General features: G+C 40.4%; 1 protein-coding gene across 1 annotated transcript; it reads right to left on the reverse strand.

The window, feature by feature from the left end:
* Window positions 1–3,036: 3,036 nt before the first annotated feature.
* LOC138890235 (uncharacterized) lies at window positions 3,037–3,771 on the reverse strand. The gene has a single exon (XM_070173603.1). It carries the CDS (start codon window positions 3,769–3,771, stop codon window positions 3,037–3,039), a length of 735 nt encoding a protein of 244 aa, XP_070029704.1.
* Window positions 3,772–12,179: the final 8,408 nt, after the last annotated feature.

Consider the following 12,179-nt stretch of genomic DNA (forward strand, 5'->3'; position numbering starts at 1 on the left):
AGAGGCACCAGCTGTACGATACCTTGCAAAGATGCACCCAAACCCTTGCCCGGTACAAAACCATTTTTCAACATTTCAACGACTACCATGACTAATGCAACAACTACCTTCGGAGTTGGAACGCACTTCCCTTCTGGAATTTCTCTACCGATACCGTGTCAAAAACCTGATAAACCCATGGCCCCTTGTCGTCTTCAGACTCTATGAACGGAACAACGGCATCGCTGGGAACACACAAATTATCTTCGTCGTGCACAACAATTTCTTATCTATTCCATTCAAACTTGACCATTTGATGCAGAGTAGACGGGTCCACTTTGGCAGCATGAATCCAGGGTCGACCTAACAGCAGATTGTAAGAAACAGCTACATCGAGCACCTGGAACTACATGGTAAATTCAATTGGCCCTATTGTAAGCTCAAGCACTATGTCCCCGACTGAATATTTCCCTCCACCATCGAATCCCCGAACGCAGATATTGTTCTTGTGAATTCTTTCATCATCCACCTTCAATTTATTCAGAGTGGAGAGAGTGCAAATGTTCGCATTGGAACCATTGTCGACCAGTACGCGGGTAACCACAGAATCTTCGCATTTCACCATGAGATAGATGGCTCTATTATTCTCAGTACCCTCCATGGGAAACTCATCATTAGAAAAAGTGACTCTGTTTACCTCAAATATCTAGTTAGCTATCTTTTCTAAGTGGTTTAATGAGATTTTTTAGGAACGTGGGCCTCATTCAGGATCTTCATCAAAGCCCGCCGGTTCTTATCTGAATGGATCAATAATGACATTAGTGAAATCTGAGTCAGTGTCTTCCTCAACTGCTCCACAATGGAATAGTCCTGCACTTTCATCTTTCTCAAGAATTCTTCTGCTTCTTCCTCGGTCATAGCTTTCTTCATTAGCACCGGATTGTCTCTGGAGATCTTAGCTTTTCTCAACTCTTCGGGGGCAAAGCATCTCCCCGATCGAGTCAGACCATGGGTCTCACAAACTTCTTCTTTAACCTCTTTCCCCTTGTAAGTCACTGTCGCCCGTTCATAATTCCATGGGACCGCCTTGCTGTTGACTATCAGTAATTGAGTTACCGGCTTGATAATGACAGGATCTGTGCGGGCACCCTCCACAATTACAACAGGCTTGTTCGCCACTCCTAGCACCACCACTTTTGCTCTTTCTTGTTTTACTGCTACATCACTTGGGCTCCCCTTCTTGACCACCGTAGATGGTTCGCTGTTTGCCCCGCTCAACCTCATCACTGATTTCTCACTTGTCGACTTTTCAACCGACCTGGCTTCACTGGACCGAATCATCATGATGGTCTGCGAAGGCTTCTTGGGCTCCCTTCCCCTATGCACTATCTCTATCATATTTGTCTCAGGATAGGCCGGCAACAGATTCTGGTTGATATTGGGCACCTCCGGAGCTTGGACCTCAATCAGATTAGTATCAATGAGCTCTTGAATAGCTGTTTTCAATTTCCAGCACTTCTCTGTGTCGTGCCCCGGAGCACCAGAACAATATTCGCAACTCATAGAGTGGTTAAGATTCCTCGAGGGAAGATTTGGCAGTTTTGGCTCGATCGGACTCAACATACCCAATTGTCTCAACTTGTGGAACAAACTGGTATATGATTCTCCCAATAAAGTGAAGGTTTTCTTCTTCTGCAACCTCTCGTTCTTAAATGCTTGGTTGGGCTATCTCCTCTTGTTCGGGATTTTTAGATGGTTTTTCAGTTTCCGCAGGGAGGTCAAAATGAGGAGTGTAGGAATAGGGTTCGGGAACCTTGAAAATGGGCTCCGGGGGGGAGGGGTAATACTGGTTGTCGTGAGTTTAGAACAGAGGCTCACTGGAGGATCAGTGTAATGTAGTAGGTGGGGTGCCACAAAAACAGGAGTGGCTGGTGGAGGAGGGTACGAGACTTGTTTGGGCGGTGAAGCTTGTGATGTATGGGAAGTGGTGCCATAACATTGTTGGTAGAGGGGAAAGGCCGGAGATGAGTTCACAGTGGGAGGTTCCTGGGTCTGAGTGGCGTGATAAAAGAAGGGTTGGCGGGGTAAACTGGCGGTGGGTGCCCTTTTGCCCATGCTTGGTACATTTCAGTCATCTGCTGCTTCAGCTTATACAACTCATCTTTCAGATTAACCTCCGATTCTTCCACCTCTTTTGACGGATCGACAATACTTGCCTCAAGTTCCTGGTTGGCCATGTTCAGCTTATTTTAGACCGGGTGTTGTAGGAGTGAGTTGCCAGAATGCCAATCAAACTAACCACATGCCTGAACTGGAATTTCATCAATAACAAACTTGTTAGCGATTAGGGCTTTAACAGATAGGCAACCGCACATTTGAGGAGTAAATGCACCTAAGCAGTTAACCGTTTCTATTATGCATTTGATCAGTTGCTTGCGTCATCCCGACTTTTCCTTATTTCCATTTGCAACTTCTCTTTTCTCTCTCTCTCTCTCTCTCTCTCTCTCTCTCTCTTTCTCTTTTTTTTCTTTTTCTTTCTTTTTTCTTGCCTTCCTTTGCTTGATTTCCCTTTGTTTTATTCTCTCATTTCCCTCTCTTGTTTTATTATTGTTTCCTTCTCACGGTTTCTTATTTTCTCTCTTCCTTTTCTTTTCGCTCTTATTTTTCCTCTCTTTTTCTTTTCCTCATCTTTTTATTTATCACTCTTTTTTCTTTCTTTTTGGTTATGGTCGAATCCTATGAAGATTGTCTACGTATCATGACCCCGCATGAATTAGATCGAGCATAGTTTTGGAAGATAAGTGCAGAAAATAAATAACAAAACATTTTTGGGATTTCAAATTTTTTCTATAAAATAAAACAGTTTTGATTACAACCACTCATTCTACCAAATTATAAAATTAACAGACTCGAAAAGGGAAATTAACAGACTCTGACTCAAAACAAGACCAACAGACTCTGACATAAAGGTGAAAACAACAAACTCGAAAACCAACTAATAGACTCCAATAAAAGAAAATACAGGCTCGCATACAGACTAACAGACTCCAATGAAAATTATGAATACATTAATGCCTCAAATGCTCCTAGGGCCCGCGGGATATCATTCGGTCTCGCCACGGGCCTATATGCAAGATCCCTTTGAAGCCTCTCCAAATCATTCATTATCTGTCGGACAAACGCCATCACTGCCACGAAGAAAGTGGTGCGAGTCATATCCTCATATGCTTGCCATTTCACAACAATGTAGTCGGCAATGGCTCTGACCCGCTCTCGAATTCTACCCTTTTCTTGAAGCAGACGCCCGACCTGTTGATTCCGGGCTTCTAATACCTGAGCATCATGGAGATGTTGATTTTGCAACTGTTGCATTTCTTCCTCCAACCGAGCCATCAAATCATAACAGTGTTCCCTATCAGATTTGAAATCTTTAGCCCGTTTGGCTGCCTCATTCTCAAGAGTAGTTACTTTTCTTTTCAGGCTGGTGATTGTCCCTTCATACTTTCTCTTTATTTGTTGCACAAACTGTGCCCGCGCTTTTGCATTTTCCGCCAATTGAGCCCGGAGTTTCGCTAGACTGGCCTCAGACTTTTCTAGGTCATCTTGATACTCAAGGGCTTTCTTTTTCAGACTGCTTATAAGCCTTTCATCCACTCGGTTTCTTTCCGGGTTTCTATCAGTTATTTTCATCTTACGGATTTGAGCTTTGAGGGCTTCATTTTCCTGAGTTAATTTTTTCTTCTCTCCCTCATCTGCGACGGCTTGTAAACCATTTTCAAACAGAAGATCCATGACCTGCCTTTCCAGCCTGCTTATGGTGGCTCAGTACTCATTTTCTTTGGTCAACCAGTCCCATTGCACATGTGCTTCGTGGTAAATTGTTGGACATGGGGTTTCTTTGCGGGCCTTTCGGGCTTATGATGAACTCGGGATCTTTTACCATACCAAGCAGTGTAACTAGGCTCCACCTCGCCTCTGGATAAATCTCGTACTTGAGTTCTAGGCTCTAAGAATCTGCACTGATGCCAAATCCGACACATTCTTTCTTCTGGAAGAGCGGCTTTTGGTTCCAACTCAATAACCTGCCGACTCAAATCCTCATCGTGTGGGATGGTCTGGTATCGACCTAACTGGTGTAGAACTTGGTGCGGAGCATAAGGCTGGATACTCCGAAGACCCATTAACAACAGAAAGCATACCTCAGCCGACATATAAATTACCTCACCGACCGAGAGCCACCCGAATGTCCATTCGATCTTATTTGCAGTCAAAGATCTCAAATGAGCATGCCATGCTTCCGTACCATCCGGGAACTCATAACCCTCTACCAGTTTTTCATGTTTTTCAATGCACTCGAGGCCAGTCATACCACAATTCAAGTATCCAGGATGGTGGCAAAGGTGTTCCTCCATCCATAATTGTAACAGCATATTGCACCCTTCAAAGAACTTTCTCCCTTCTCGACAAAGGGTCAGAGCTCGGTAAATTTCTGTCAAAATTATCGGCACTATGGTCCCATTTGCCTTTTTCATCATAAAGTCTTATATCCCCACGAGTCCCAACTCTATGTTCCCGTCTTTTCTGGGGCAGATCAAAGTACCCAGGAACGCCATTATGAAAGCTAATCCTCTCCGAGCTTCCCACTTATCTTGGTTTCTCGCGTGAGTAAGACCGGTATCTGGCGTCTCGAAACCACGGGGATTCCCGTAACGTTGGTACAAAAAGTAGAAGGTACAGAATCCTTTGGCCAAATTTCCGTCTCGGATGTCCCGACTGATTCTTAACAAGTCCAAAAATTTGTGAGGGATTACTGTTCTCGGTGCTACCGGGTATTGATTTCTAAGATTCCCCTCGAAACCGGTGTAGCCTGCTATCTTTTCCAGTGTAGGAGTTATCTCAAAATCAGCAAAGTGGAATACATTATGTGCTGGGTCCCAAAATGGTATCAAGGCCTCAATTATGTCCTTTCTCGGCTTAACCTTCAAGAGCCCGACAAGACCACCCAACGCTTTTGTCACAGCTTTTCTGCTATTGTCCCCCAAATCATGCCACCACATATGTAGCTCAACGGGATCTCTTCACGGACGGAGAAAGTTTCATTTTGAATTGTGCTCATCCTGCACATTTATTAAGGTAATTTTAATTAATAGAAAACTATGAATCATTTTAACTCAAGAAAAATGACCATTTTTTCAAAATTTCCACAAAAATATCCGGCTTTGCCAATACGGTCTTTCAGCACTCCGAAAATAAAGATTTTAAGGCTGTGTTCGCTAACCGGCAAAAACCTTGAAAAATGACCAAAGGTGGCTATTCTTGCAAAACGACCTTCCGGCGCCCTTTTGGGGACATTTGGCTATTTTAGACAAGAATGGCATCACCTTACTTATTTGTAATAAAATTAAAATTTTTGTTCTTTTTGGGCTATTTTTGCAAAAAGGAAGTTGGACCCGATGGGAGTTGCCTACGTATCTCACACCTTGTGAGAATCAAACTGGCGTAGTTCGGGCAAATAAAATAAAACCAACTATTTTCAAAACAAAACCTTTTCTTTTTCATTTCATTTTTCTCGAAAAATTCGGTAGAGTTTCAGTACCATTTGGACATTGGTTTTCCCAAAACAAGTGATTTAACTCACTTAACCCTCACATTGCTATTTTTTTCCCACTTTCTCCCATTATTCAAAAGCCGGTCAACATGCAAATCCAAATCAAATAAATGCACAAGAAGCAAGTAAGATGCATCAGAATGGTCTTTTCATTTTGATACACCTGTCCTAGACAGACCCAACCCCTATGTTGAGTCTCCAAAGTCAGATGCACATGATGCAGATAAGCGTTCCTACTAGGGATTCGGCATGAGGATTTGTTATACTAGGTTTAAAGCCTGGGTTTATTGTTCTATACCTGGCTTACCCGAGCGGCCAACTCGAGCCGAGGGGGGCAGCGTACCGGGAATACAGAAGTTTCACCGGCTTTACAACTTGTCCAAACCTCGTTCTAAATTTGGGATATGACTCTTAACAGAAGAGAAGTCACACGAAGTGCATACTCCTCTATGATTTAGAAGACTTAGAGAGAAGAAGGGTTTCGTAGCAGTTTATATACAGTTCACAGAATATCAAAGCGGTAAAGCAACATTTAGCACATTAGGCCCAAACATGTAACAAAATCAGATAATAAATGAAGCCAACTATAACAATTCATCTAAGCTCGAATTCTGAACTCTGAACCAGAGATTCTGGGTTCGATCCCCAGCAGAGTCGCCAGAGCTGTCACACCTCCTTTTAACCTCCACCCCAGAAGGGAGTTTATTCCAACTTGAAGTGACAATCGAAACGAGATTATTTTATTTAAAGATTCAGAGTCGCCACTTGGGATAATTTATGGTGTCCCAAGTCACCGTTTTAAATCCCGAATCGAGGAAAGATTGACTCTGTATTACAGTCCGCGAACACAAAAATTTGGGTAAGGAATTCTATTAACCCGGGAGAATGTGTTAGGCTTTCCCGAGTTTTATGGTTCTAGCACGGTCGCTCAACTGTTATAATTGGCCTATTATCTTATTTTAGTATATGTTTTAGCCTATAGTTCGATTTTAACCTTATAACCGCTTTTATTTCATTTTAAGAAGAATTCAACGTTATACAAAACATGCCTTTGAATCATACCACATGAAATGCACCCGCGATCCGCGACATATTTTATTTAACGTTGTCAAGATTTGGATATGGGTCACATGAAATGCACACCCGAGTTTAGGAATGTAAATTGTTAAAATAATGTGCCTAAAGTAAATATGTGTTTGCAACTTTGCGAGGGCCACAGAAATTTCACTAGATGACACACCTCGGATTCTAAGGATTAAATCAAAATTAGTTAAGCGAGGGCCATGCAATTGTCATTTTGTTTGGCACGGCACCTCAATTACAATTCTAAAAGGGAATGCAAACTAAGTTTTGGAGGGCCATAAACTATTTTATTGTCTAATATGGCACACCTCCAATCAACTTTTAAAAGAGTTAAAGTTAATTAAAAAAGAAGCCTCAAGGAGTTCAAAAGGCCCTTCATACTAAAGTTAAACTCAAAATGCGGAATGAATGAGCAAACGTCCATTCCTATTTCAGATCTGGGCGAAAAGGGAGCCCAACACTTTGTTGCGAATGCTACTAAACTATTGATCTCTTGAGTGGCTTAAGCTAAACTCCAAAATAAGGCCCAATTCGAGAACACAGTACACTTATAACGCTGGGACTCAGGATCGAGTCCCTGCGATGGCATGAGGCAGCACACATACATATTGGAATTAATTTGATCCTATGAAGCATACACGCAAGTACTATTTAACTTTCAGGTTTGACTGTTTCAGCAAGACATGAATAAATCGTCATTTTTTAAGACTCAAAATTTGGCAATCAACAAGTAATCATGCTTGAATCCATTCGTTGATTTTTAAAACTAATTCTTCAGAGAGCATTTCCATGCTATTTGAGACATTTGCTCCAAATGGGTGACTGGCTAACGACAAGTTTGCAAGCTAATTTAGTAGACACTAATAATCTGGACTTTACCTCAAGCTAGATGTGCTTACCAAACATCACACAAATAAATCAATGTGAATTTACAAACCATTATTCAGCATTTAACGAACTTAAAAGAAATTCAAAAAAATTCCAGAACCAATCTCGACTTCCCTTCGAACCTTCCTCATCCTCAAAGAGCTCAACATAGTCACAAAAAGAGAAGCACTTAAACCGAGATCAAAAACTATGCAGGGGCAGATTTTATCATGATTGCTGGAAAATAACCTCAATAACTCATAATTAACATGTATTTAACAACCATGACTATGGAACCAAAACTAAACACTTCAACCAGTACACTGCAACTCACAGTCCATATTTAATGCTCTTTACAGAGTCCATGACAATCTCTATTCAACTGCATCCTCATAAGTTCAAGTCTAAACTTAACAAAACAGAATGAAAGGCACACAAAGCTATACTAAAACAAAACAAGAACCAGATTTAAACTAAACAGATAGTAGAAAAACTTGTATTGATTATTGCTCCAATTTGAATTACAGAAGTTCATAGTTACACTTCACATGATGACAGATCCAAAGCGTACCTGAAAATTGAAATATAAACCAAAGGGTGAGGAATCAACAGTAGTATTGGCAGAAATCAGCACCAGCAACACTCAGTAAACCAATTTCAAACCCCAGAAAATGATGTGCAACAATCCAGAAATCAGTTTCGATCGAACAGTGACCCAAACTTCAAACCAAACTTCTACAACCCAAGTTCAATCCATTCTATCCCCGAATGAGAAACCATTGTTTTCAGAAATTGAAAAAAATCAGAAATCACTGAGGCAACTCAATGAAACAGTAAAAACCAGCCATTTTTATTTTTCTCAATTTTTTATCTCTGAATCTCTGCCTTGAATGCCAAGTTAGACCTAACGGCTAAGCCAGGCCTGGACTCAAAACTTAATTCAAGTCCCTTGGAGTGAATTCTGAAATGGATTCAAAGCCCAAACGGCATAATGACTCAAACCCAGATTTAGCAAATTATGGCAAATGGTAAAGAAACAACTGAATAGTTTTCACAAAATTTAAAACCTGAGCTAAAATACTAGTTAATGCAAAATTAAACTAATTTATCACATCAACCTAATTAGTTTAAACTAAATGTCTAAATAAAGAATATGAACACAGAATTTATCAAGCAAGACCAAACGAAAATCAAGGGATAAACCTGAAAAAGAACAAACTGAAAAAGAACAGACGGAACAAGGTTTTAGCTTGGCTAGAAATTTTGGTCGATTTTCAATTGAATTATCCAGAGAAAAGAAGAAGAGAAGAATAAAAATAGAAGAACGAACCAAAGAAAAGAAAGAAACTCACTGACTCGGCTCGCACTCATGACTGCCTCTCCGATTAAAGCCCCAATATAGTATCAATCGCCTGTTCTTTGTCAAGAACATGCGACTAATGTTACTTTGTGGTAAAATCGGCACCATAACACTCGTGAATACTAATATACTAAACAACCCCCCACTTCCAGGTCGTCTAATCTAACAAATTCAACGGCCCAGATCGAGGGCCTTCAAAACGGGGTCGTTTGACCAAGTGGGAATCAGACCGGGTATTGGGAGCGGGTTTGGGCCGGAATTGGGATGGGTTTGAGGGCAAAATCAATTGGGCCTGGGGAATTTAAATAGATATGGCCCGATTAAGACTCCTTTCTATTTCACTTCAATTTTTTTATTCATTTCTCTTTTTTAATTCCTTCTTCTTCTTTTTTCAAAATTAAAAATAAAACCTAAATTAAAATTGAAAATCAAATTAACCGATCAAATTGGATTAATTAACTCATAATAACCACGATTAATTAAAAACCAAATTAAAGTAAAACTACCAAAATTCAAAACTAAAATTAAAAGTGTGAAAATAAATTATTTTTGTGATTTTTCCATTTCTATAGGACAATTAAATTACTAATTAATTTTAGAATGCATGATTAAATCCTAAATGCGAATGCAACATATTTTGTATTTTTTATTAATTAAATAAAGATAAACATGCACAGACAAATGCAGACAATAACAAAATATGCTACAAAAATCCACGAAATTGCAAACAATGGAAAAACTATTTTGTTTTAAATTTGTGGGAGTAATTCATATAGGGCAAAAATCACGTGCTCACAGCTAGCATTTTGGAAGAAATTTCATAAGTTTGGTTTGAAGTGCATTTCAGTATTATCGATGTCCGTTTGGGATTCTGAATCTGGGAGTAGCTCCGTATGGTGATTCTGGAGTCGGGAGTGCGATCGGAAGTGAATTCAGAGGTCCGTAGGTCATTTTGGAGCCATTCAGCTAAAGATAGAAATTTGAAGGTTTTTGAGAAGTTTGACCGGAAGTGGACTTTTTGATATCAGGGTCGGAATTCGATTTCGGAAGTTAGAGTAGGTCCGTAATGTCGAATATGACTTGTGTGCAAAATTTGAAGTCAATTGGACGTGATTTGATAGGTTTAAACATCGAAAGAAGAAGTTTGAAATTCTAAAGTTCATAAAGCTTGGATTGGAGGTCGATTCGTGGTTTTAGCGTTGTTTGATATGATTTGAGATCTCAAGCAAGTCCATAATATATTTTGGTACTGGTTGGTATGATTGGTTGGGGTCCCAGGGGCCTCGGGTGGATTCCGAGTGGTTAACGGATCGAAATTTGAAAATTTTGAGAAGGCTGAAGGATTGATGCTTCTGTCATAACCGCATCTGCGGTTCTTGGATCGCAGATGCGGTTCTCCCATCGCAGAAGCGGCCCAAGCCAGGAACCGCAGATGCGGCTCCCAAGCCGCAGAAGCGGCTCCGCAGATGCAGCCTGGAGACCGTAGATGCGGTCCCAGCCCCTTTGCCCCTCTTTCGCAGATACGGCCCCTTCTTTGTAGATGCGGAAATCGTTGGGCAGTGAGATGCATTTAATATGGGATCAAAGTCATTTTTGCTCAATTTCACTCACATCTTGGGCGATTTTGGAGCTCTTGGAGAGGTGGTTCCATCATTCATCAGGAGGTAAGTAAGTTATTCTAGCTTTGAGTTTAATACAAGGTTTATATATGGATTTAGACATGAAAATTTGAAGAAAACTTGGGGTTGAGGGAAAACCTAGAAAATTAATATTCTTGGAATTTGACCACGATTTTTAGTATGAAATTAAGAGAAAAGCATATATTTGAGTTCATGGAGTCATGGGTAAGCTTATTCTTCAAAAAATTTGGAAATCCGGGCACGTGGGCCCGAGGACGTTTTCATCAACTTTTTGATCGGGGTTAGGAATTGTTATAAATTGGGTTGTAAGGAATAATTGAGTATATATTAACGGATTGGTATCATTATTGGCTAGCTTTGGAGGTTCATCGGTTCGAGTCTTCGAAAGAACGTGGAATGTTGGTTATGGATCTTCGGAGCGAGGTGAGTCTCCTTTCTAACCTTGTAAGAGGGAATTGTCCCCATAGGTGAGTTAATTGGTTAAGTGCTTGTCTTTGTTGGGGATACGTACGCACGAGGTGACGAGAATCCATGCGTAGCTACTATGATGCTATTGTCCGGGTAGTCTAGGACCCAAAAGCATGTTGTACTTGGATTATTTGTAAACTTATTGACAACTTGAATTGCTTAAATCACATCGAATTAGTAAATAAATTTCTAAAAGGATTAAAACTTCATTTTTCCTTAAATCATTAAAAGAGAATTGGCTTTCATTGGAATAAACTCTTAATTGGTTGTTTGACTGTGTGTATCTATGTGTGCCCGCGTCGCAGGTATGATGCACGAGCGGGGTATTTTTTTATTTATGTTGACCGCGTCGCATGCATGATGCGCGAGCGGGGTAATAGATGCATCTATGGTTCGCGTCGTTCGACCCTCGGCAGTGCACATTTTATATTTCTATTGGATCGGGCCGTACGACCTCGACATGATTTGCGCATGCTTGTATTACTCTTGAGATTATTTGAGATTGATATTTGATCTCCCCGACCTGAGATAATTGGAAACTAATGGATTAGGAATCCGGAGACTTTTAATATAAAAAGGAACTTTCACCTGTTCATGACTTACTTCAAATTACTGTCATTCTTAATAAATCCTCGATTATTCGCATTAATAATGTATCCATATTGGACCACTAGTAAGTGTCGAAGTTGACCATCTCGTCTCTATTTCTTCGAGATTAGACGGGATACTCATTGAGTACACGTTGTTTTCGTACTCATACTACACTTCTGTGTATTTTTGTTGCACATGCATATGTATCTCTAGTGGCCTACTAGGCGTAGCAGCATGGTTGATACAGAGACTTAGGTGAGTTGCACTTCTCGAGGCGACCCGCAGCCAGCAGAGTCTCTTTCAATTTTTCTGTATTTATTTTTCTATCCATTATTGTATTCTGGACAGTTGTTGTATTTTAGTTCCTTCTTAGTAAATGCTCATGCACTTGTGATACCGGGTTCTGGGATGATTGTTGGGTATTCTTTTATTTACATTGTAAAGATCGTCTTTTCACTAGTAAGATTGAAGGAAAATCTTAGTTTTCAAAATTGTTAAAATGAGGTCTTAATTAAGTAATTTGGTTGGCTTGCCTGACAGCGGTGTCTGGCGCCATCATGACCCTTAATGGATTTTGGATCGT

The sequence above is a fragment of the Nicotiana sylvestris genome, chromosome 4 (assembly GCF_000393655.2).
Source record: "Nicotiana sylvestris chromosome 4, ASM39365v2, whole genome shotgun sequence".
Classification (NCBI taxonomy): domain Eukaryota; kingdom Viridiplantae; phylum Streptophyta; class Magnoliopsida; order Solanales; family Solanaceae; genus Nicotiana; species Nicotiana sylvestris.

What these genes read in the sequence shown, in the direction of transcription:
- LOC138890235 (XM_070173603.1), bottom strand. Translation starts at nt 3,771, where the DNA reads ATGGATCTTCTGTTTGAAAATGGTTTACAAGCCGTCGCAGATGAGGGA.